The sequence below is a fragment of the Cephus cinctus genome, unplaced genomic scaffold (assembly GCF_000341935.2).
Source record: "Cephus cinctus unplaced genomic scaffold, Ccin1 Ccin1_scaffold1184, whole genome shotgun sequence".
In the NCBI taxonomy this organism is placed as follows: Eukaryota; Metazoa; Arthropoda; class Insecta; order Hymenoptera; family Cephidae; genus Cephus; species Cephus cinctus.
Window position 1 is genome coordinate 912,845 of NW_014333664.1, and position 25,762 is coordinate 938,606.

At 37.1% G+C, this 25,762-nt stretch overlaps 5 protein-coding genes and 2 long non-coding RNA genes across 12 annotated transcripts; 3 read left to right on the forward strand and 4 right to left on the reverse strand.

Moving 5' to 3' along the window:
• Positions 1 to 84: 84 nt before the first annotated feature.
• Positions 85 to 1,982, reverse strand: LOC107272420. The gene is made up of 4 exons (XM_015749572.2): positions 1,387 to 1,982; positions 944 to 1,306; positions 537 to 840; positions 85 to 459 (listed from the first exon to the last, which is right to left on the reverse strand). Exons 1-4 carry the CDS (start codon positions 1,519 to 1,521, stop codon positions 200 to 202), a joined length of 1,062 nt encoding a protein of 353 aa, XP_015605058.1. The 5' UTR covers positions 1,522 to 1,982; the 3' UTR covers positions 85 to 199.
• Positions 1,983 to 2,411: 429 nt separating this feature from the next.
• Positions 2,412 to 4,486, forward strand: LOC107272419 (DNA primase small subunit). The gene is made up of 8 exons (XM_025089852.1): positions 2,412 to 2,576; positions 2,703 to 2,800; positions 2,877 to 3,027; positions 3,100 to 3,275; positions 3,347 to 3,545; positions 3,634 to 3,844; positions 3,923 to 4,304; positions 4,374 to 4,486. The coding sequence occupies exons 2-8, from the start codon at positions 2,704 to 2,706 to the stop codon at positions 4,391 to 4,393; spliced, it is 1,236 nt and encodes a 411-aa protein (XP_024945620.1). The 5' UTR covers positions 2,412 to 2,576; position 2,703; the 3' UTR covers positions 4,394 to 4,486.
• On the reverse strand, positions 3,339 to 5,183 carry LOC112495071. Its single transcript, XR_003061254.1, has 3 exons — positions 5,047 to 5,183; positions 4,531 to 4,883; positions 3,339 to 3,474 (listed from the first exon to the last, which is right to left on the reverse strand). It is a non-coding gene; the product is annotated as an uncharacterized LOC112495071 (long non-coding RNA).
• On the forward strand, positions 4,755 to 9,552 carry LOC107272410. 6 transcript variants are annotated; one of them, XM_025089844.1, is made up of 12 exons: positions 4,755 to 4,877; positions 5,063 to 5,381; positions 5,441 to 5,610; positions 5,679 to 5,896; positions 5,970 to 6,324; positions 6,414 to 6,620; positions 6,693 to 6,812; positions 6,895 to 7,128; positions 7,187 to 7,373; positions 7,446 to 7,663; positions 7,723 to 8,740; positions 9,010 to 9,552. In XM_025089844.1, coding segments are annotated over exons 1-12 (3,066 nt in total). In that variant the 5' UTR covers positions 4,755 to 4,858; the 3' UTR covers positions 9,011 to 9,552. The 6 variants fall into 6 exon arrangements, with proteins under 6 accessions (XP_024945612.1, XP_024945611.1, XP_024945613.1 ...); XM_025089843.1 differs by lacking the exon at positions 9,010 to 9,552 and having other exon boundaries at positions 7,723 to 8,932; XM_025089845.1 differs by lacking the exon at positions 9,010 to 9,552 and having other exon boundaries at positions 7,726 to 8,932.
• On the reverse strand, positions 9,483 to 15,362 carry LOC107272412. Its single transcript, XM_015749550.2, has 3 exons — positions 14,234 to 15,362; positions 13,889 to 14,168; positions 9,483 to 11,943 (listed from the first exon to the last, which is right to left on the reverse strand). Exons 1-3 carry the CDS (start codon positions 14,403 to 14,405, stop codon positions 10,383 to 10,385), a joined length of 2,013 nt encoding a protein of 670 aa, XP_015605036.1. The 5' UTR covers positions 14,406 to 15,362; the 3' UTR covers positions 9,483 to 10,382.
• Positions 15,270 to 19,909, forward strand: LOC112495070. The gene is made up of 3 exons (XR_003061253.1): positions 15,270 to 15,406; positions 18,641 to 18,927; positions 19,775 to 19,909. It is a non-coding gene; the product is annotated as an uncharacterized LOC112495070 (long non-coding RNA).
• On the reverse strand, positions 16,133 to 25,313 carry LOC107272414. The gene is made up of 8 exons (XM_015749563.2): positions 25,112 to 25,313; positions 22,159 to 22,321; positions 21,837 to 21,968; positions 20,533 to 20,805; positions 20,239 to 20,451; positions 19,758 to 20,174; positions 18,614 to 18,868; positions 16,133 to 17,164 (listed from the first exon to the last, which is right to left on the reverse strand). The coding sequence occupies exons 1-8, from the start codon at positions 25,154 to 25,156 to the stop codon at positions 17,145 to 17,147; spliced, it is 1,518 nt and encodes a 505-aa protein (XP_015605049.1). The 5' UTR covers positions 25,157 to 25,313; the 3' UTR covers positions 16,133 to 17,144.
• Positions 25,314 to 25,762: the final 449 nt, after the last annotated feature.

Below are 25,762 nucleotides of genomic sequence, written 5' to 3' on the forward strand. Positions count from 1 at the left end.
AAGAATAAAAAATTTCGTCCATGAACGCATTTCAGGTTTGTGGATAAGTTACAAATAGGGTGAATGAATAAAAATATTCACGTGTGTGCTTCTCACTCTTACGTCTATGACTTTATTTAGTCTTAAGTTAGTTTGTGCAGAAGTCCTTATTTATACACCTCGTGAAATCACAATCGTGATATGCTTGAAATCATAGACTTTAACGTTCCATGGATATCAAAAGTTTTGTGCTTGCTTCGGTCGCATTATTCTGCCGCGCTATCATCAAATATTCCTCGGCTACTTCGTCTGGTTGTATCTTATTGAAATAGGTATCGTGCTCTTGATGTATGTAACGGGTGTCGTCGAAGTTGAAGTGCAATCCAAGAACGATATTTAAGGCGGACGTATCGTATGCGTGGCATCCGGAATAACGATATTGAGGTCTTTTATTAAATCTGCAACCGGCTGACTGAGCTCCTAAGAAGGTAGATTTTTTATTAATATTGAAGTAGTACTATTGTTCCGATTGGTCACGTGAGGAGTATAATAATTACCGATTGGACATATACAGTCTCTGGTTAGTGCACACTGCACCCAGGGTAGCATCACGTTATCACGAATTTCATTTGTGTTTCTGATAACTAAATGTGACGCTCTTACCAAAGGAAGGAAAAAGAAGCTCTCTGCCGAGACGTGAAAGTACTCGTACATCTTCGAGTGAGTGAGAGAACTTATGGCGTGTCTCGTTGGCCATGTTAAGATGCCTGACTTTGGCAACAGATACTTCGATATGTCTGAAGAGTTTAAACGCACATTGGAATCCATGTACAGAATATTTTCTAATGTACTTAAAGCCATCTATGATAGAAAAATTTTTGTATTGTTATTGAAGCACAAGGAACACCATGCGATGACTAGTAAGAACAAATTAAAATATCAAAATAAACTTCTTAATTCCTACCTGAATCACTAGTGGTCTATAAACGTGCAGTCTATCATCTTCCACATGAGCGGGAAAGGAACTTATATCAAATTGTATAACGTTACATCTAGTAGAATTGCAGGCGGTTCTAGCATTCAGCAATGCTTCATCATTCAAACCAACACTGTACAATATAATACTGTTGTTTGGCAAAAAATGAGAAACGTTTCTCACAAAACCATAAATATGCTGTTCACTTCCTGGACGTAGCAACGAAACTATTGTCACATTTTGAACTTTTGGGGTCAACGGTGCTGTGCTTGTTTCTCTGTTAAGACCAAGTAATGCAAGGTATTTGGAGTCTGTGACTAGTCTCTTTTCTTCTACATCCTTGAGGTTCTCCTAGAGAAAGAAAAGAAGATATATATTAGAAAATATTAAAGACTGAATGTTTTTTTACATATAATTGTACAATACTTTACTTGGAAGCTCCGTAACTGCTTGTGAGTCTCCGTAACTAATGTTTGTATGGAAGGTCGTTGATTGCTAAAGGCAATGAAAATAATGCTACTGCCAACAATGCAAATGAGAAGTAATAATAGACCCTTGGTACGCATCTCTCATTATTTAAATCGTGTTTTATAATATTTTAACGTTTCAATAACACCAATTCAGGTTAAAGGTTCCATTCTAATCTTGAACGTTGCACGTAACATTCCAAATTAAAATCAAAATGAAGTATATACGGCACAATCAAACATATTGAGTTCAACACTTAAGCTCGCTAATTGTCAAGTAACATATTTCCAGCACTATTTCGAGTATTTTCACACTCTTTGACAAATGAGCTATTGTTGAAGCTCTAGCAGACTAGCAGATATCTGTCGTGTGGAAACATTTAATTTAAATCACAGACTGATTATTATTTGTAAGTAAACGATTGTTTTCTTGAAAAAGAAATAAAATTTATTTTAATTAACAATAGGTAGATGTACACTGCCTAAATTTAGAATTATCGTGAAGCTGCACATAACAGCTGCCATTACATGCGCAAATACATTGCGTACATGCAACAAAAAACGCAGAGTACATGCATTGCAGTTGTTCGCTATAAAACATTATCATCATTGATCATCATATTTTTTTTCTATTCTTCTATTCAAGTAGAATATATACGAGTTATTGACAAGAATCGTAGCACCTGTAGTTAACCTATCCATTTGATTTCTATGGTAGAACCATTTTCAAGTGCTGCATTTTTATTTTTTGTCAGTCTCGACAAAAACCTGTTCTATCTGTTTACTGGATTCATAAAATAAATCGTTTTAATGAAACTATATCCTTTTTATTTTGTCTTCTGTCATAATCTTAAAAATCTTCGTTTTTTTTTCTATTACGAAACAGAACATTCAGAATTTTGAAAATTTTACCCAAGAATCTTTGCTATTCAGTCTTTACAATTTACAGCGAACGAATTAACTATAGAAATAGTAGCACTGGAATAAAATTTTATCACTAGGCATATGTTTTTCACTGAGAAAAAAGGCGGGAATAATACTCAACCAATTATTGCTGTCAAGTAACGTGAAGTGTTAACTTTTCAAGGAGAGAAACTTCCTTTCCTGACAGATTTATATTTACGATTATTAAAAATAACTACATAAACTTTTAGGTAAATATGTATGATTTCTTTTGTATTACATAGTTTATTTTAATTCTATACCAGTGATAACCTCATGTTATATTAGCAATTAACATTATGTATACATATAGTTAATAAATATAATTCTGTTTCTAGAATGTCTGGTACAGAACAATTGGAAGATCTGCTACCAATTTATTATACACGGTTATTTCCATTCCATGATTACTATCGGTGGTTGAGTTATGGAAACAGTACTGATCAAGCATTTAATACTCTTTATATTAATTGGATTCTTTCAGAATAAGTGTCAGGAAATTTTTTTTATAGGTGATTTATTCGAACGGAGAGAATTTTCATTTACAATTGCGGATGATATTTATATACGTTACAAAAGCTTTGCAAATTCAAAGCATTTGGAGATTGAAATCAAGAGACTTATGCCACATAAAATAGATATTGGTGCCATATATAATACGGCGTAAGAATCCTTGAACAAATTTAATCTATAATTTTACTGTATTACTTATCTAGTGTGTATTTTACTGTTTAGTCCCAAGAATGAAATAAAAGGAAATATGTTGATCCCTGAACAAAGGGAGCTTGTATTTGACATTGATATGACTGATTATGATGAAGTTAGAACATGCTGCTCTGGTGCAGACATTTGTCCTAAATGCTGGAAATATATGGCAGTTGCCTGTAAAATATTAGATGTGGCTCTCAGAGGTACAGTATTTAATTATTACAGTTCATAGTACTTTTTTATATAGATATTTAATTAAAAATTCTATTGCTAGAGGATTTTGGTTTCAAGCATCTTCTCTGGGTATTTTCTGGACGGCGTGGAATACATTGTTGGGTATGCGATGAGGATGCAAGAACCTTAGATTCAGCATCACGTACTGCTGTTGCAGAATACCTCGAACTAGTAACAGGAGGTGAATATATGTACAAAAAAGTTAATATACGTGGAGAAAATATGCATCATTCTATCAGGTATGTATAACAACTGATGGTTCGTAGGTCAAGACAAATTATGGTTTATTGCAAACTGGTGGAATACTTTTTTTATTTAATTTTGCAGACGAGCTGTTGATATAATAGAACCGTTATTCGTTCCAATGTGCGTTATAGAACAAAACATGTTAGGTACAGAGCAAGGAATGAACAAATTCTTGCTGATACTTCCAGATGAAACTACACGAACGGAAGTAAGGGAATTATTTTCAAAATTAGAAAATAGTTCTGACAGATGGGAAGCATTTTTGAAGCACTATAGAAGCGAAATAAACTCGGTATATTGATCTTGTTCGTTAGTCTTTACTTTTTTGAAAATGGTAATTAATATTTTGTCAATTTTCTTATCTGTTAAGGGATCCAAAAAATGGAAACGGTTCTTAGTCGAGGAGATAATGATTCAATATTCCTATCCCAGATTGGACCTTAACGTAACCAAGGGATTGAATCATTTATTGAAATCACCATTTTGCATCCATCCGAAAACCGGTAAAGTTTGTGTACCGTTCAATCCGAAATCAGTGGACAAATTTGATCCATCCACTGTACCACGGATACATGAACTGATCGAGGAGATCAATACTTTTGATGCTAAAGAAAAGGCCGTACAAGAAGATTCTAATACTAAAAAAATAAAAGATTATAAGAAAACAAGCCTAAATAAAACACTGCACATTTTCCAAGAATTTTTGAGAGGACTAGAAGATTCGCGGAAAGGACAAAAGATTTTACAGAGTGGTAAGTATAACGAATTGGAATTATCATGTTAATTATAATTATTCTTTACTTTATAATTTTGCATTTTAGATAAGAAGATGGAGTTTTAATCGCCGTTCATTCAAGTTGTTTCCAGCATACAACACATTGTCCACTATTGTATCCCTTTTTTTAAATATAAATAAAATGTATATAAAACACGATGGCTGCATTAATCAATTTTAAATATCTGTTCAACAGTTTATACCTTGCCTCTTCGTGTATGATACGCTTAACAATATCTACTCATACTTTGTCAAAATTTCGTTACTCCACTGAGCAATAAACAATACAAAGTTTGTGACCTTTGAAAGTGAGATAACAGATATAACAATTAAATAAAATTGTCGCGTATCCCGCATGTCTACGTATACCACTATTACACACTCGTAGAAAAAATAGCATATGTACTGTGCAGCCACAAAAATGCATTAAACCATTATATGGCGTACGTAACGCTGCCCCGAGCTAACAAAATTATACAGAATCATGTTGGGTTTCTCGTCGGGCAGAACGTTTCTTCCTGTTGACGAAATATGTTTCAGTGTCCCAATGGTAAGTCTGAAAAATTGCGACGGTTCTTATATAATTCCCAATTATACCCAAAAAAAGACTAAGAAGGAGGCACAGTTACTCTAATGAAATCAATAAAAATTATTCCTAGCCCTCCCCTCAGTATTCAAAAAAATTCTTATGATTAATTTTACTGATAAATTTCTTTTACCTTTCCAAATAAAAAGTAATCCTTATCGTTATCGTGGGATACTTCGCCGTGAGTGGCAACGTTATTCGCAATGAAGACATATGCGGTCCTCACAATGGGCGCAGACTTTACCTGGAGCTTGGTGAGCAGGGTGTCCTCTACGCGAAGAACATCTCCTTCGTAAAGAATGCACCGAGACAGCAAGTGTCTCGCGTCTACGTGACCAACAGTTCTCACGATCAGTGTAGCTTAGAATTGGTAACATGTCCATCGTGCGTCATAACTGTCACTTTCAAAAACTTGGCGCTCTCGCACCATTGCGGAGATGGTGGCGTGATGATGGATAGTCCATGCAGGTAATTATATCAACTCTATATTCAAAAATGATATATTATCAGTATTGATTGCTCTACAGATGCGATTACGTTTGGATCTCAGAACCGCCTTACGAAGATGTTTCGGGTACACCATTTTGTGGTCTGTACGCACCGATCACTTACAGATCCAATACGAGAACATTGTCTATTGCATTATTGTACAGTCAGTCCCATAGTCACGCTTTTACTTTGGAATACACAGCAGAGAGTACGTTTGACTTATCTTTTATGAATGACAATTACCCAGGAAGGAATACATAGTTTTTCTATCTCCAGGAAATCGATTGCATCTAAGAGGAGCAGACATGATTACTAGATCAACAACAACAATGAATAACACAGGTGGCGGGATTTTAACGTCTCCATTCTTTCCTGCACGTTATCCAAGAGATTTGGGAATGGAATATATAATAACGTGTCCTTCGGAAGCTCCATCTTGTCGTGTTAGAGTACTCTTCAGCGATTTTCAACTTGCTACAGTTTCCATAATGGAGGTAATAACTCCTCGATTGATAACCAATGATTTTATATATTACATAGCTAATATTATGGTTATTTGGTATATAGTTTTATGATTGGAATGGGCAACGTTTAGACGTGAGCAGTGGCGCGAGATTTCGACCACCCGTTATAGTCAGTTCAGGACCGTCGCTTCTCATTAGATTTTACGCTAACGGTGGCACCGGCCTTGGCTACAAGGCTTTTTATTCCTTCGTAATTGGACACCTGTACGATAAATCGATTCAGCCAATAACTGACTGCGGTGGATATGTTGAAAATTTAGGTGGCGCCATAACAATGCTTGATATGGTTGGACAGGGTGTGAAGACGTACGATTGCGTGTGGCTGATAAGACCGCCTAAAAACTTTCTACATATGAAGACACATATGTATCTCAAAGTTGTGACTTTTGCCGATATGGGTAAAATTGTTATTTCAATTGATTCTGAATCTTTTGGACCTATCGTTTCTCTTATGAATAACTAAACTTGCAGCACTTTATATTTTCAGCTGGCAATACCGAACTTACTATCAAGCAAGGACCAACCTCTGCTCTTTTACCTTTGGAAATCTTGAGGCATCCAGCCAGTCAGCTGCAACCACCACGATTCAGGGAACACGTGGCTCCGGTTGCCAGTGGTTTTCATGTTAGTTTAAGAGGAACATTTGGTCCTACGTCTCGTCTCGCAATAGCTTACGCTGCTTTCAGTTACATGGGTTAGTAGTGCATCAATAGGATTTAATATAAAGGAATAGTGAAGTAATATCACTAATTTTTTTTTGTTCAAGACTGCTTCACGGGTTCGGATTTTCTTTGTCAGAATCACAGATGCATACCGAGTCAGTTGAATTGCGATGGATTTGATCACTGCGATGACAACAGCGATGAACCAGCAAGTTGTTTTCGAGGTCCTTTTCGATCATTCAATTGTTCTATTGAATATAAAATTATTGTTGATTACCGATTAATAAGAAGAATTATATTTTACAGATTGGAACGTGGAACCGCAGGATCGTAAATGGCACATGAACAAGGCGAATTATTATTTCCCAAAAATTGATCGTTATCCTGACCTAAAGACAGCTACTTTAGTATTCGTCGCAAGTAGTCTGGGATTGATAGTTCTGATATCAGCTTTGATTATACTTCTTTATAGAATGGGCGCGAGAGCTAGACAACAAAGAGAATTACAATCGCGTTTACAAACAATAAGTGAGCTTTTAGGTACGTCCTGTAATAAATCACATTAAGTTCCAACGATTCTCATAATTATTCCGGATAGTATTTGATATTGCAGATGGAGCTAGAATCGATGAGATAACAGTATCCGATGATCCGCCGGTTTATGAAGCTCCACCTGGTTACGACGAGGTTGTGAAAATAAGTATGGAGTCTGAAGATGGTCGAGGAAAGAGAAGAAGTAGTCCATGTCCAGAATCACGTAGTAGAAGTTCCCCAAGTCCGTGCTCGTACGTTTTATTTATAAAAATGCAAATCTTTCTCAAAAATGAAATGAACAAGATATTTGTTCTTTTTCACAGTGCTTCATCAACTTCTGGAAATGATTTCGAGCCACAGCCTTCAACACTATTAATAGTTGAAAGTGCCAGTGCCAATAGAAGTAGCCAGACAACACCGGTACAACACGAATGCAGACAACCTGTACCAGAGAGTCCACCGCCTCCTTATGTAACACCACCAGGAACTATTTCTAGAAATCTGCAAATATCTGGACTGACGTCACTGTCTCTACCAGGTAGCAGAGCGTTGAATTCTCATAGGCACCATTAACCATGTAAAACATGTTTTTTCTTCCAGAAGATGGTGTCATAAATATCAGTAAACAAGGCACCAGAGCAAGACGAGCCTGGTTAAGAAGCTGCAGCGAAATGTCGCGTTCTCCACTAAACGCGGATGCACCGCCTCCTGGTGGACCATCCAGCTCAATGGATGCTGAAGCACTCGGTGCGTATCTCAAGGCGTACACGTCAAACTCAACTGAACCATCTGCTCCACAGTCGAACAACTTGGACGATGTTTCGAGAGACATCAACTCAAAATACAAAGTAGAACCAGGAGGTTCGCCAGAGCCAGGAACACCAGGGTGTCTCGACGAGGATGATAAGCTGAACTGCAACTGCGAGGGTGCTTGTGGGTGTGCGAACGACAATACTTACGAATCAATTGGCGAGGTGAACGAGAGATCATCTGCAAAGCCAAGATATAACGAAAACGAACCGCTCTGCCCTAAAAGTGCAATAATCAAACTCCTAGGTAGCTCCAGGAACACGAAGTCTCCTCAAAGTACTAACTTGAATTCAACAACAGTCTCAACATCTTCGACACCCTATGGTACCCTGGGTAGATCCATAGGACGACATTGCTCGAGGAAGTTATCCATATGTTCCAAGGACAGCTGCATTACGAAAATTTCGACTGTCAGCTCCAGTAATAGTTACGAGAAGCTTCAAGATAATTTTGAGATTGTTTCCGAAGCTGCTAGTGTCTTAGGAACTACTAATCCCGGTACCATGGTTAATACGCCCAATGGTACTCCGAAGGCCAGAGCTAGAAGGTCTCATGATGCTGAAAATTATTCCAATTGCGACATGGACAGCCTCTACGAGAACATCAAGGTCCTTGATTCCTTCTTGGCTAGACAAGGAATGTCTGTTGTTCATAACAGAAATCATTCTATGGCTGTTATGCTCTTCGGGACACCCGAGCACTCAGGACGTAGGACTCCTAATCCTAATTTCACCAATCGCAACGAGGCACCTCGTTGCTCTAGCAGATCCCGTATTTGGCGCTCGAGCGACGACACCTGTGCTGATTAGTATGTGCCAATGAATTATTTCATTGATAAATTTAAATAAATAATACAATGAAGCACACCTGTCTTGTGGATGCTGAATTATAATAGTCTGTTAATGCAATTGTTAGAGACGCATGTGTGCTTCATACGCTAGAAAAAATGTTTTATTTGATGAGAGCAAAAATTATAATCAATAGTTGTTTATTTCTTGAATCACTGATTTTTTCTGATACCATATATATATACAACTTTATTTTAAACGTGTATTTTTTTTTTTTTTTTTCATAAAGATTTGACAGTCGATTACTGTATGCACTACTGTGTTACTCACTGTACCACGGACGTCATTGGTGACCAAGAGGACTACAGTGATATCCTCCTTGAGTGAATGTTGCATGTTTCCTGTGTTACCAATTGACTGGCGATACTGCCAGTAGATTCGTGGGAAAATATTGCTTAAAGCGACATTGAATCAATCGTGGGCTGTTATTGACTGAGGTCATAAGCAATTCACATTGCATTGCATCAGGGAGTCACATCAATTTTTAAGCAGAAAGCATTTGGCGCATAAGATACTAAGAAGTACTATAATAAATGACACAAGGAACAAGGTTATGTAATATCTAGAACTAGTAGAAATTGAAAAATTTGACTTATTAAAATAATAAAACTTCTTCACTCTTACCTTATCCCTCTTTGCAGAATTTTTTCTGGCATTCTTTGATGCCAGTGGATCAGGATAGGAATATAAAAAAGACATTACTAGGTAATAATAACAATTTAATACATTATTGTAAAAACGTTTCCTTGCTTATAAATCGTTAAACTGCAAATAGATATGTATATGTTCTTTAAAAAAAAAAATATATATATCCTCAGAAATAAGTGATCCTTTTAAATTCCCATCTCTCAATTTAACGAGTATTAAGCATATCGAATTCTGATGTATTGAGATTCAGGAATACGTATGGAATAAGGTACCGTATGTAACGGGTACCAATCACGTAATAAAATATACCTTTCTGATAAGACTACAATTCCACGAACATCATAACGTTGCATACATACACAACAGAAATACTGTTTATACAGGAGCCTTATTATTTCAACTCTATCGTTGAAACCAGTCTAAATCATTCTAGCGCGTATCGAATAATTTTGAAAATCAATTTATCGCCTTTTGATGAATTAATCATACAATACAGTACCAGCTCGTATTAATTATTATCTACATGTAAGTGATATCTTTGACTGTATATAAAAAGAATAGACAAACCCATGTATTCCGTGCCTCGCAATTCTGGGTGTAGAATACATGTATATTTGTATATATAACATTTAAATGGGCAGATTCCATTTCTAGGTTTCCGCGACACCCAGACTCGCGTGACACCATATCCCATTAATTGGCCAGTCTATTTACCACTTTTGTCACCGGTAACATATCCATCGAACTAAATTAAGAACACTGTGGAAATATGTAGATTTTCTACACCTTTCATAATACATCTACAGCACGCTAATATAATCTTGGCACGTATTCTTCAAGAAAGAACTGTTATTGCGTGAACAATAAAGGCTGTTTTGTTCAGTCTCGGTTCCGTAATGAAAAAATGTTAAATTACGTAACAGCATCGACAGCAATCATGAACTATACAAAGGCCTATTTTATGCAATAACAATATTGCTTGAATCCTCTTTCGAGGCACTTAGAACTGCTAGCATATGAATTAATACGATTGACTTCGTCATCAGAAATACTATAATTGCCGTCGCCATGATGTCGAATAGTAGCTTCGTATTTGGCGCCACCTGGCGTAGTTTGAAGCATATAAAAGTATGCGTCAGTCCCAGCGTCCTGCCTTGACGAATCAACTACCTTATCGACTCTCACGAGTTTCTTCAATTTAAGTTTAGCACACAATCGGTTACCCTTGCTGTCCTTGTAATTCTTGATAATATTCTCTACGTGCTCGAGAAACTTTTGCGCACCTTGTGCAGCAATTTTGCTATTGGTGACGACAGAACGAAACGCGGTGCACGTGCACCAGTGCGAGGAGACGCCAACGTCTTCGCAACCCCGTTCCCAGGGCACACGACGAAAAAGTGACATGCAGGTTGGACAACCTGAACTGGAATTAGCTTCACCCCCAGCAGTTACTAGAATGTCGCGAAGTGTCTCGTAGAAGTCATAGGGTGACGTTAAACGATTTTGATTGACCCGGAGCGCCGCATACACGTCTGGATTTTCTTCTCGAAACCAATCTGGTAATCTAATGTAAAAAAATGGTAAACGCTCTTCGTACCAACCTACCAAAGTATCCCGGATGTCCCCATAACGCATTCCGTGATCACTCAGGAACACGATCATGGAATCGTTGAACACACCTTCGCGTTCTAGAAGTTGAAACTTTCGTAAAATACGATCGTCCATCGAGGAAGGCGCGTTCATACTGTCATGGCTTATCGCATTCGTCCAGAAGAACCCGAAATATGGTATACCAATTAAGGTGCGCGCGAATTCGACCGCGAAATTCAAAATACGTTCAACACTCAATTCTGGACCAGTGCAATAGTTCGTGCTAAACTTACGTCGTAATTTGAGAAGCTTTTCTGAAGCCACCACGTATGGCCTCATGTAATAATCTGTAGGTGGATCCGCGAAACCCACTTTTAAATAATTAAATGTACTCATCGGCATGCTATCTTCGCCGTATCCCGTGACGTAGCCAGCATTTCGAAATGCATACCAGATAAAGGGACAGTTGTCTAGCTTATACAGTACGGTAGGTGCGCATTGCGAGTAAGCTTGACTGATATTAAAACCTGTCAATATGGCCATTAAATTTGGAAATGTATTCTCGCCCATTTTATTATAACCGCTCAATCTTATCCAATCTGTATCGATCAAGTGTTTTGTAGTCCGTGGCATTGTCCTTTCCATATTCGATTGAGAGACGCTATCGATACCTAATATTAAAATACTCAATTTACGTGGCTCTTGACTAGATATGTTCATTTTATGCCCAATTCGATCTTGAACTTTAGCCAAATTCAAAACTGCGTGTACATTTTTGTAAACGTTCGTAAGTTCCTTTTGGTTCTTCAACTTTGACTTCCTCTTAGCTCCTCCGTCAGGTTGATAAGCCTTGCAGGAAACCATTACAGCTTCCACGTCATCAGGCAGGAGCACTTGTGTTTTGAAATCAGTGCACACTTCAACGCTGTGAACAACGAATGTTTCAAGGTCTCTATTTATAACAATTTTGTTATTCAAATGAAAGTAACGATCGTCGTTACGCAACATTGAATATGTTCTTAGTATTCGAGAAGGTCAAGTCAACAGTTATATTTTTAAAAGAAGTTATGCTCTTTGTTAACCCCTTAACTTACAATTTGATTTCCAATAGCGCATGCCACAAACAACAAGGTCGGTCACACGTCGGGCCATTCACGGTTTGGCCGAGCGTTCAAAGACCTACGTGAACCTGATACCCGAATTAAATATATTATAATTTTCAAAACGCAATTCGATTGTACCCCGTTTGTACCTGTTTGTACCACTTTAATTTTCGTTTGTACCTCAAAGAATTGGAAATTACAAGGGGATCAAAAAAACCGCTAGCACCCAACTTGGACTAATTTAAATTCTGTTTGCAGCGATGAATTTAGAATCGTTTGTACCCGTTTGTACCACCGTTAGTTTCGTTTGTACCCCAATGGGTAAGGAGATACAGGATTTTCAAAATTGACTAAGGGGTGACTCCGCCATTTTTTGAGCTGGCTCAAATCAGCGAAAATTTTTTGTTACAAAACCATGCATATGCATACTTTGTAACAAAACCTTTATGCGGAGCCACGTGTCACTTACTAAGGTTACATTGTTTGTTAACTGCCAAAAAACACATTGAAGCTCGTAGAGAGGCAACAATATATGCAATTAATTTATCGAGTCTCGATTAATCACATTTAACTCGGGAGAACAGGATTATATTCTTAAGGAAATTTTGAATAAACAAATTATGTAGCGAGGACTTGCTACGACTTTATTTTGTTTATAGAAATAAGCTGAATATTTTTTAAATTCCATTGCGTATTCACAAGGTCCAGGGCGTTTTGAATACAGCTTCGGACTATATAAACGTCTTAATATATCATCCACAATTTCTACAAATTAGCTAAATTTTTTTGAATGGTATTATTACTTACATTTTCAAATCAACCAAGTCGAGAAGATTACTAATTTTACTTTACCTTCATTTGCATTCTAAACCAGCAACCCTTCGCAGATTTGAGCCAGCTCAATAAATGGCAGAGTTACCCCTTAGTCAATTTTGAAAATCCTGTATCTCCTTACCCATTGGGGTACAAACGAAACTAACGGTGGTACAAACGGGTACAAACGATTCTAAACCAGCACCCCTTCGCACGTTTGAGCCAGCTCGAAAATGGCGGAGTCACCCCTTACTAAATATTTCGCAGATTTGAGCCAGCTCAATAAATGGCAGAGTTACCCCTTAGTCAATTTTGAAAATCCTGTATCTCCTTACCCATTGGGGTACAAACGAAACTAACGGTGGTACAAATGGGTACAAACGATTCTAAATTCAACCCTGCAAACAGAATTTAAATTACTCCAAGTTGGGTGCTAGCTGTTTTTTGACCCCCCTGTAATTTCCAATTCTTTAAGGTACAAACGAAAATTAAAGTGGTACAAACAGGTACAAACGGGGTACAATCGAATCGCATTTTCAAAATTATAATATTTTTAAGTCGGGTGCCAGGTTCACATAGGTCGTTCAAAGTTGTGCAAATCGCAGACGTCCTATGATTTGTATATACATGTGTATGGTACAATTAACTTTACATTGTAAGATGTCTGATAAATAATTACTAATTACGATCAATTGTGAAGGGTACTTTTCTAATTTCTCTCAGAAAATATGTCTGTAGGTGCGAATGCAGTGAAGGAAATTGAGTGTATGTCGCGTGTAGCCCGATCGATTCTACAACTTATCTAAAACGTTTTATTTACGTTTCGCCCGGCCGATTTATCACGTCTCTGATATGACTTGTTTAGTCCGGTCGACATACCACATCTCTGACACGACATTGTAAGCTAGGGAGTTAATACGAATAATTTTTGAACTTTTTAAAACCCAAAATTACCTAATTTTTGAATCGATCATCTTATCGGATGTTTTGGTTGGTTTCGGCCTTACAATCGGCGCCCAGCAACAAGTCAGATTCTTGTAATTCTTACTGACGTGAGGATCAATCCTTAAAACGCAACTGCCATTAGCTTCTCTTTCGATTCCACTTAGAAGGGGAGACGTGGTGCAAGCTTCAAACTTGACTTGCTTTACGAAGTTTCTTATGGAGGGATCCAGTGGATTGTTAGACAGCATGTGACACTTGGGATTCCATACCAGGTAGCCGTCAATGTTTTCTACAGGAGTAACGAAATTCTGTAGTGTTCTGACCAAAATCATTAGAAAGTGAATCATTACTTACCACCGCTACCGTTGTAAGACTTGAATGGTAAATAATGAAATCCCTCCAGCTCGACGTTACTGCCGGATATCAGATACAAAGTAAGAAGCAAAAGACAAGGTAACAACATCAACACGAATCCGGGCCGACGGCAAAAACACTCCGTGAAACGTGAACACTTAGCCTTCAACATGATTTCAAATTGATGATTAAAAAATTACAATTATTCAAATTACGTGAAACCAACACCACGATCCTATTTTCAACTAAACTTGAACCACTCGTTCTGACAGCTCTTGACGAAATCGATAATCATATTGAATTTCATTGTAATCGACAGTTTCACTTCCCTCTCCTTTCTTTATCAACAATTACACCACATTGGGATTAGGCTTATCTATTCGCCAGCATCGATAGCTTTGTCTTTTTATTAATTTTTAATTTTTTTAAATAAAACCTCACAGTTACTCATCTGATCACTTAACCTCTATTTTTAATATTAACACACTCCTCTCTATCTTATTTATTTCAAATGTTTCGTCCGTTACGCAACTATTTGCTTCATGTCCAATTTCAATTACGGCTAATACTGTCAACGTCGCAAACATTGCAAACTATCATCACATCACACGTCATCTACTACGAAACGGGCACTGTCTGAATCCGAACTGTACACTTCATCCGACGTTTCAAGGTTATAAGTCGCAGACGTTATCATGGGCTAGGACGTGGACAACGACAAGAGTGTAACAGCAGCAATAGATATATGTATATGTCAAAGATTCTGGAGGAGAATTTCTCCTCTCCCACTGTTCTTATATAATTCAACCATTTACGAGTCTTACGTTGTGTTCACCGCAATGATTTTAAACGAAACGTAACGACGAAAACAGTTTAGTAAATACATTACATTTTTGACAATTCCGTCAATCAAATAGAGACTGCGACAACAGTTGACAGTTACTTTATTACGTCTAATTGATATCCGTATTTATTGTCACGTGTTAATACTGACCGCCATCCTTCCACGAGGGAGGTTCACTCGCGACTAGTTCCTCTTTGACGTTCAAGCTGAATCGCCCCGATCACCCCGCGACTATTTCCTTTTTTCTCAGCCACAGTACGAATTTCGGCCACAGTCTAAACATTCGTACAGCTGTGCGTAAGTGTGCAACGTTCTGTGCCGAGTAGCAAGTAAGTCTGCCAGTTTCTGATATCGATAAAGACGCCAAGTACAGTCGCCGTAGATTTTATTGCTTTTTTGTTTTCGCATTTTTTTCTCTACAAATTTTTACTCGCTCTTTTGCTGGTTAATACCAATTTTCTATTGGGAGGGAAGAGAAAGAATTCACTGAGCTTTTGGAATATCCTATGGAACTCACTACATGCCTTCGCAATAACTGTACTTCGCGTCCATTTCAGTATTGATAGGAAGAGGGTTGCGCAAGCGTAACGAAATTTCCACCGTCTATGTCTGACGCTTACTATAGCTCTTACGTAAATATAGTTTCATACCAGCTTTATTTCACTCTCGAAACTCTTTCTATATATCTTCATTCAGCTAGAGCTATTTATGCATAAACTTCAACTAGGGCGAAAGCTAGTAAATACTTGACGATTGAAATTTATATACTTTTTTAAAATAATCATCATAGATATTGATTATGTGAGTTTAGCTAATATATTCTAATTGCTTTTGAACATTTGATAGAGGAAAGCAGTGTCTTGCACTGTGATGATACTTGAATGAAAAAAACGCTTTGATGCCTTTAAATAGAAATTGACCTGAAGCTGTGATCTCAATATAGAAAAAAAACATAAAACATTGGAGTGTCGTAAAGGTTATAAGGTCAATTTATATAATTGACCAGCGTGAACATTATTTCAGTGACTTTATAATCATTATATCAACACTCTTAATTGGATTTCGCAATTTTATTTCATTGGTCATTTAATTCTTATGTAAGAATTTCAAAGTGTATAACACTGTATATACAAAATTGCAGTTATAACTTCGTCCTATACAATAGAGCAATTGAAATGTGTGCTCTACGCTTTAATAGGAAATACTTCATAAGACTGTCCCATAAATATTCTAGATAAAAATTAATATTGCTAACTGCATATTATGAATGATTAATAATGTTTTTGAAATGATTATGTTGTCGTGGCAGCTACGTCAAATTGTTATATTTATGCGGATTTGATTGCAATTGAAAAATGATATTGCACGGTTTATTCTATATATTAGTGTGTCCTATGTACCTTATCGGCACTATGTATTAATAGTACGAAGAATTCTGGTCAGACTCTACTGTGAAAACTTCTTGGTCGTAATGGCGGTACTACATAAAAGTTTATAATTTTCAGGAACGGTTATTCTCGAATATGATTTATTCAATGCGTTATTCTGAATTTAACATCCTAGGGAACTTGTGTACACGCGACTTTTTTTATTATTAATTAAAAAAATAAATACGTTCCAATTATAAGTAATACTCTCGTCCCATTTTTCTCCTTCTTTACTGGCACGTATTTCAAACAAATGAGAATATTCTCCACGAATATTCAATGTAAAAAATATTATTATTTTCACACGCCAGTCTACTCTATCCTTATTCATATACTATACGGTAAATAACTATATATCATGTATTACTAATTTTTATCTACTTTTAATTACAAGTTATGGTCGAGTCGATTATAATAAATTTTTCGACAGGTCTTTGAAAAATTTTTTCTTTCGCTTATAAAATAAACTTTACGATTCCTACGCATTAAGTTTTAACAAGACTCTAAAACTTTTAACGTGCACGCCAGTCTTTGCTCACGCACGAAGAATATTTTCCTGGTGAATCCATCCAAAAGCCGGGTCTTTATTCATCTGGGACGCTTCATCCGTTTTCCATGGTTTCATTTAGTCCTTATCTCTCTACACTGTGACAGGACATCCTAATCAAATAAAAGTTTTGATATCAATTTCCTGTTTCCGAATTATTTCACTAAAGTATGTTAACGTATCTTATGATACGTAATGATAATTATTATTATAATAAGGAAACAGACTAAACAGGCGGTCAAAAAAAATTACAAGTTTTTTCATTCCAACATAAATGTGTGATAATATAAGATAATCTCAAAATTCGAGCCTAAAAACATTACATTCAAATTTAATTTTTAGGTTATTCGTCTCTGTAGATTGAGTACATCTATATGTATAGTGAAAGTTGTCACTACTGATTTTTTATATCTCAAAAGCTATACGGTAAATCATTTAAAAATTTTGTACATACGATTTACTTATTTTCTAGTATATAAAAAATTTCGAATTTTATATTCGATTGGGTTTTATCACTGAAGCACCTTAAGAGGCCCACTACCGAAATTGTACTCTATAAAATTTATGGCAGTTTATCGTCCATTAATATACTTAGTTAGTATGACAAACAGCGACTTCTGCACAACGAATTGATATGATAATCAATGTAATGAGATATGACCAATAACACCAATTTATCAGTAGATCAGATATAAAATCACTGATTCTTCGGTAAAAGTGCAATCAATTGAAAAAATCAAGGGAATTTTTACTGTTTCATTTTTTAAGAGTACATTTTGCCACAAGATTAACGGTTTTCAAAGTTTTCAAATTCTATCGATCTTCTACGTTCCTAATAGTACTTTGCGATACAAGTGCGAGAAAGCGAACTTTATAGGCAGGCGGTGAAGTTGGTCGCATGAGCCGCACACGAGTGTGAAAAACTTCACGAACCGCGTATAATGTTCGCTTTATTGTACCAGTATCGCGTAATATGTTCTGTAACGAATGCATGAAAAACACTACTTTTTGTGCCTCCAAAGTGACTGGAACATCTCTTTGTTGGAGGAGGCAGCCATAAGAAGAGCAAGGAAGGCGTCCAAAGTGAATGCATTTCGTGACAGCGCGCGAGAACAAAGTTTACTTTATTGCACTAGTGCGAGAAGAACGCACTATCCACAAATATAAAGTACCACTTTCTCCACACTTCGGAGTCACGAAATGTAGTGTTTTTCATGCATGAGTAACATAAAGAAATTTATTAGCATTTCGATGCACTATTAGTTCAATGTTATCAAATCGTGTTATGCTAAAGCTGAAGTTCATTAAGATACGAATATTTGCACATTTTCCACTCCACGTTCTTTGTTTTGCACTGTTGTTTTTACAAAGATAAACTTATCGCTTGCGCTATGCATAAAGATTATTTGCGACTGTACGCTTGTAGTGCTTGTAATATTTCGAAAGAACAATTCGTGAATCAATTTATTTTTGTAATTTGAAAACAAAAAACAGATTTATCAGTCAATGGAGCAATAGCGATAAAAATATATTAGCAAAAGTATAATAGGAAAAATACTCACTGCACACAGAACAATTTTTCTCGTCAGATCCATCCCCGCATCCATCACGTCCACTGCATGCTATTGCATCGGATCTGCATCTGCCATTTCCGCATCGGAATGGACAAAGCCTGGGTGTTAGACGACCGCGATTCCTAGTTCGACACGCTCCTCGTGGCTCATCACTGCCATCTCTACAGGATATGACGGCATTGCAGAATTCATAAGCCGGTAGACATTGGCCATTGTTACAGCGGAAGGCTCCCTCAGGACACTCTGCAGTAAATAAGTAATGAATTTTGCCGTTAGGATTTAGCACGGTATCTACATACATGGTGAGTTTAAAAGGGTGTAACAATATTTACATACGTATTCCATATTTTCAAAGTAACAAAAAAGGTCTAATTAATGGATTCGCAAACCCATTGTTCACAAGATGCAACCATTGTTATATTCTACGATTGAAATAATAAATATTGATTTGAAGATACACAAGAAATATATATTCATTAGAGTTAAGAAGAAGGTAAAAGAAGATGGCACTTTTGCCCTAAACAAAACCGTGTCAGACTATGCGCACGCGAAAAACGCTCATCACGCACTCTATTCGTGTAATAAGTGCACGTATTAATAAGTGAAGATGCACGCATACGAATATTCAGGCGCGATAAATTTATATCCTATCGAACACTTAGGCATACCATTACTTCATAATAAGTGTTCCTCGTTGCTAGTTATATACGCCTCAAAATATCATTAGAGTTGTTCGTTTTATCTGCATTATCTATACTTAACAAAAGCTCCGTGTTTAATAATTTTTGACTCGTGCAACCAACGAAGACTTGTACTTCTTTTTAAAGTTGGATGATGTATGTAAAACGAAAAAACCTCTCGAGCGTCTGACGGGTTCGCATATACCCGGCGTCAAATTCATTAATGGACGAAGTGTCATATTCTAGGTATAGAATACGCCTGTAAATTTAGTAACACTCTCTTAGTCCCACCCTGTAGAGAGTCGGCTCTAACTGCTAGCACAATCTGTAGATGTAGGTCAAAACAAATATAATTTTGTTCATCTTGTCCTTATCGAAAGGGCAGTGGCTATGAACAATATAATTATAGATATCATGCATGTATGTATAGTCCAATAAAAGGCATAACATACTTCTGCGACCATTGCAGCTATCTTCGTCTTCTCCGTCTGGGCAATCCCGGTTCCCGTCGCAGAGACCTGCCCTGGAAACGCATAATCCACTACGTTTACATCGGAAGGCTTGAGCTGGACAACGTGCCAGGGTACACTCCTCGTCGGAACCGTCGCTGCAGTCAGGTCGTCCATCGCAGACAAAGAACCAGCTGATGCAGGTGCCCGAGCTGCGGCATTGGAAGGTACCTCGAGTACAACCAGGTCTTTTGGCGCCACAGGATAAAGTCCCGTTCTCATGGGACATACAATCGCAGACGCCGTCCGAACAACGCGAGTATGGATCCGCCATTTTGCATTCCATGTCCGACGTACAAGCCAGACCCAAACTCACAGCTGACAGCGTACTAGGTTCGTGTCTGTCAGTCTTGATTGGGGCTGATGGATTAAAATAATTATGTAATTAGTGACTGTTGGTTGATGTAGAAATTAATTAAGTTACCTGACGTGGTCGTCGAGGTCGTTTGAATTAATTCTGTAATCTCAGCTTCGACAACTATAGCATCGTCATCATCTGGAAGTTCATTCGGTGCCGGGGTATCCGGTCCTGCAGTCACGACACTAGGGCGGGTCACCAAAATAACAGGTACCAATTGCGTTGGTGTCACCGTCGATAGTAACCTCGTCACATTCTTCAACCAGGATAATTGTACTCCTGAAATTGATAAGTATTACATTAAAAATCAAATAGGAAATATTAATATTCAAGTATTGTACAATCTGTTCGAAAAATTACCAGTCTCTTGTTCATCGTCGTCCTCTTCAGTGACCTGTTGACCTTCCTGATTATCCGTATTACCTGAATCTTCATCCTCGCCAGCTACCTGAACGACAGGACGTTGCGGAGGTCGTACCAAGGCATCTCGACGACAGACGTCGCCGTCCCGACGCATCGGTGCAGTACACTGACATCTTCCAAATAGATCCGGTATCAAGAAGTCGCAGTACGTGTCGCTATCCCAGAGACGACAGTGTGCATGACTATAGCACACTTGACCAGGTTTGGCAGCTATAAAGATATAAAGTACCGTTAGTTTTCTTTTCATTTATTACTACTTATGCACAATATTGTAAAGCACACGAGTTATTCCAATTGACTGTTTCCTTATAGGATTTTCTACGTATAGTCAACTATTGTACAGAATAAAATGCGTAAATGTACAATTTCTATCCAACAAAGGTTTCGCTTAACATTACTGCGGTTTCTAGAAGGAATTAATTGCCTCGTAAACACCTGCGAAAAATTCCAGTACGAGTTTCCATCAGACCACAAGTATACGCCAGAACATCCACCAGGAAGTTGACAGCCCCTCTAACCCCACGATACCCACAAAAAATAAACTGGGTTTTTCGACAATTGCTATCACAGCATTAGATTTCCAATAAATCAACAAAACCCAACGCACTCTATATTCTATTACAAATATAAGACATAAACTCAATTAGTCAAGAACTAATTAACTTCACTGCTACCCAAGATCCTGGTAATTATAACAAAAGTAAATTAACTCAAATGTAAAATGAAACGAAAACGCACCCTTGCAGTATCAACCCTGACATTAATTAGACAATTGAAGACAGCTACAGAAAAAAAAAGCCTGTTCTTATAAATTACCGCATACAACGATTTATCATGCCAATCCGCCATCTTGATTGAATAATATTATACATTACATGATCCAATGCTATCGTTATAGCCTCATCCTTTAAGATTACATTAAATAAAAATAGTTAACGACAGCGGAGCCCAATCTATGGTAATAACGAGTGGGTGTGAGCAGGTTATTAATATTATCCATGACATCCTCGTCGCCGATGAGGAAGGTCGCTGAACCACTAACTAGGAACAACGTGCCAAAAGCGGCCACGGGAAGTTTCCACATGAAGATGCGCCCCGTTATCTATATGCAATATACATACCACATGAGAGCACGCATTATAGTCGTGTATACTAGTTTATAGAATAGCATGCCAGTCATAGGACACAGTGTTAAAATTGGAAATTATTAAGCGTGTAGGAAATCATTAAAAAATACTCACGTCCTAGACAAGTGTGTCGTCGAAACTGCAGGTATCCTTCCTCGCATCTGCAAACCCCAGCAAGGCAGCTGCTATTTGCAACTTTCATAGAGCACTGTCCCGCCACCAGACAATCGTAACCCAATAGAGAAGCTGCAAATTACGTGCATTAATATATTGTCAATATTTTCATCGAATAATCAAAAACTGACAACAGGCATATTTATCGTCATGCGAATATCGATTATATTTATTGATTAAATTATTGTGTATAATATTGATTGAGTTTTCAAGAGGAGGTTAGCGACGATGATAACAATGAAGAAACTTTATCTCAACTTACACTCAAGACACTTTGTGCCATTATATTCGGCGAAGAATGGCTGACATCGGCAATATCCTAAGTAGCAATGGCTGCTACTTATACTAGCTTCGCAATCTCTATCCCTGTTACACTCATCTCCGAGTTTCAAGCCAGCCTGGACCGGTGAGGCTGTAGTGTCCCTCTGAAAAAATTGAGGTTATAATTTATGGATTAAATGACAGTAAGATATACGGTGGTTGTCACGGTGACGTCACACGCCTAAGAATGTTTTCATTTAAAAAAAATTAAAATTCATGGTAGTACAGTACATGTAGAAATTTGTATGTGTATCGTGATATTTATCATGGCTTCCATTTACATTATATTTATACCTAACTCGAGTACTCCCGAGCATTTCTGCATCTCTTTCGGATAATCGCTTCCCGGTTTCCCACGATATCTGCAAACAATGCTATCCCCAAGGTATAGAAGTATATGAGGAAGATTCAGTAGCGAAGTAGACACACATGCAGTAACATGGCAAAGATACGTATGCTCATTTTTAAATAATAAATTTTGATGGATTATCAAAAAAGTACCTTCAGAAAGCATAATAAGAAAATCTGTTATAATTTTTATTTTTATATATTTACTTGTGGAGTCTACCGTAGAGCTTAGAAAAATACGTAATTACGGTACTATACCTAGAATATCTCGTTTTCCCGTAAGAGTACGAAGAGAATTATGATCTATAATAGAACAAAAGATAGAACGAGTGAATCGCCAATCTTTACGAGCATTTTCACTATGGTACACTAAGTGTACATATAGCATCCGTCGAATCTTTATCGAAGCTTCGTTAAATAGCGTCATTCTATTTCTTCTACCGATCCGTCAGCGTCGTGGAAACGTAATTGCAATCGGTTCTACCATCTCGTTGTGGATCGCAGCTTAAATAAAATTACAGCCAAACGCGCATTTACACCTCGCATCATGCAAATGAACTTTTAATTTTCCGACGATGCACGTGATAACTAGCTTTAATTTGAACCTAACCTCAAACTAGAATCTAAACTCAATTACATACTGACAACATTAATTTAAAGTCACCCTAACGCACCACCTAATCTGACATTCTTTCTCCATAAAGTATTTCATATAAAAATATTTCATTGTCTCATTAACAGTAAAACAATAAATAGTAATTTAATTAATCAAAATATACATGTTCACTGAATTTTAAGATCGGAAATTCAAAATTTTTCTTAACGACTTTATCGTTTCCTACGCTAATCAAATGACGTTTCAAAAATGTATAAAGTGAAGTATACCTAAAGGTGCATTCGCGAAAGATAATTCTTAGTAAATCCAGGAAGCAGAAAGGAAATATTGATCGGTCGAATATCCTCTGGAGTATGTACGTCACCCCAATCTGTACATCATGTACAGCATTGTTGCGGATATATATGATTCCTATATGTATGTGGTACCTATTGTACCAAGAAGCATTGTATAACCAACCCCCATGTTATGCGCATTGGTAAATTCCGTTTCTGGAGTGGTACGATTCATCCATAAAAAATGATATATCTGTATATTACTGATTGCCAGTAAATATATCCTTAATTACCGACTAGTATCTGTAGCAGAGGGAAAGAATATCCTTAGAAGGAAATACGTCATTAAAATAATTTACAACGCTCTTGAGAATCTCTGGAAGATCCTTTCTAGTCGAAAGAGGATTCCCAGTTTAGTCTTCTACTTCATTTTTCCTTTTGCGTTCTTATACTTTCTCCTTCTCTTTACTTCGTATCTTCAGGTACTTGCTATACCAGCCCATTTACTTATTCCTTTCATTTACATAATAATTAATAACAAAACGAACTCGTTATGGCTGATTTTTTATTTTTAACCTCCATTCTAACGATCCGTAACCTAATTCTGTTTCTACTATTTTGATCATGCAGTGTTATCTGGTCTTCAGTGAATTTTCTATCTGACTTTTTGTTATCTTATTTCTTGTTTTCTAATTATTCTCAATTAAGAGTCACAGATAGGGATGAATTTAAAAGCTATGAAAATGTTTGTTGCACTGATAAAATTTCAACTAATTATACTTGGGGTACCTAAAAAGTAAAGTTAATTAGTGTAAAAACGTTTCTTGTAACAGTTTCTACATTTTATACTCATCGTGTTGGTAATCGGTAAAGTAATATAAGCAAACAGTGTAATATTACAGTACACAATATAATAAATTGCACTAGGAAGCAATAATGGGTATAAGAAGAAGAACAGAAAACAGTAGTAAAATAGTGCAGAGTTAAAGTAAGGAAAAATAAGATAAACCAATAGAAGCAGATAGATATCGCGTTCCATTGCAGTTGCAGCAGCATTCGATGGAATTGCTAGTACAGCAGAATGCGGAGGAGGTCGATTCCGTGACTTCCTCAACATCGTTTACCCACAAATCGATTACTGATCTATCGATATCGATGTAAACTGGAATTCCGTTCACAAGATGCACGACAACGTAAGGAAAAGAAAACAAAAAAGACAGACTATCCATTTCTGACCACTGCCATAAGTACAACAGAATTCTAACGAACTATTTTTTTGTCTAATTTCAAATTCTTTAGTGACAAGTATGCGAAGACATCCTCTACTGGGACCAATGACCGACGTTATATTGAAATTGAAATTCAAGTCGCAAACCGGCGTCCACTAACGTTCGGAAAGGTGTCCCAACGAAGCAGGCAAAGCGGTAGGTGTCAATGACTCGTCATCGAGAAAAGAATTCACGACGCTCCCCGTTGTGACGTCGGTATATATAATACTGAAGATGTTCATACATAATTAATTCACTAGCAACGTTTTTTTTTTTTCTATATTTACGAACACAGATATGTATGTGGATATATAACACAGAGTGCGCGTAGAAGAATGGGTGAGAAATTGTCTTATCATTTTTCAATTTATTTTCTTAAAAACTCACCAGACATAGCACCAGTATGATTCCCGGTAAGGTCAAAAACTGCATGACTATCCTCGATTGACGATTCTTCACGATTTATTTTTCGATTGAATTTTTATTTATATTCAAATAGACATAGAAATCCTTTAACACAGTTCAAAACTCGCACGAGATGCGGCGTCTACGCTTGCGCGATGTTGACTGAACGGCCCGAGGCTTTGGGGCCGTAGAAAGATGAAAACATGGGGCCTGCTCCCACCCATCCGCCCTATTAGTTGTGTCTACGCGGCCATCATCCCCCGATACGACTTTATTTACTTCATCGTAGATCCGATCAGACGCTCTAGACTACTGAATATTTGTGGTTAGTTTTGAGCTGTCAAAGAAAAATTATTTTACGAAATTCTCGGAAGGATAAACCAGTTAAGATTTATATATGTGTGCATCGTTCGAAACATTCCTTTGTTGTGTTTTTTTGAGTAAACTGTACGAGTTCTTAGGAATATCAATATAAGGCCCTTCGAGTAAAATATCATTGAAGCAAAGAACTCGTTTGCTGGTAAGTGCAATTACGTCCAAGTGCATAGGGCTACTTGAGGGAAACAGCAAACCAATGTATACGAAGATGCACTTCACGCTCGCCTAGTTCGCCTCATTCGTATCTCACGGTAT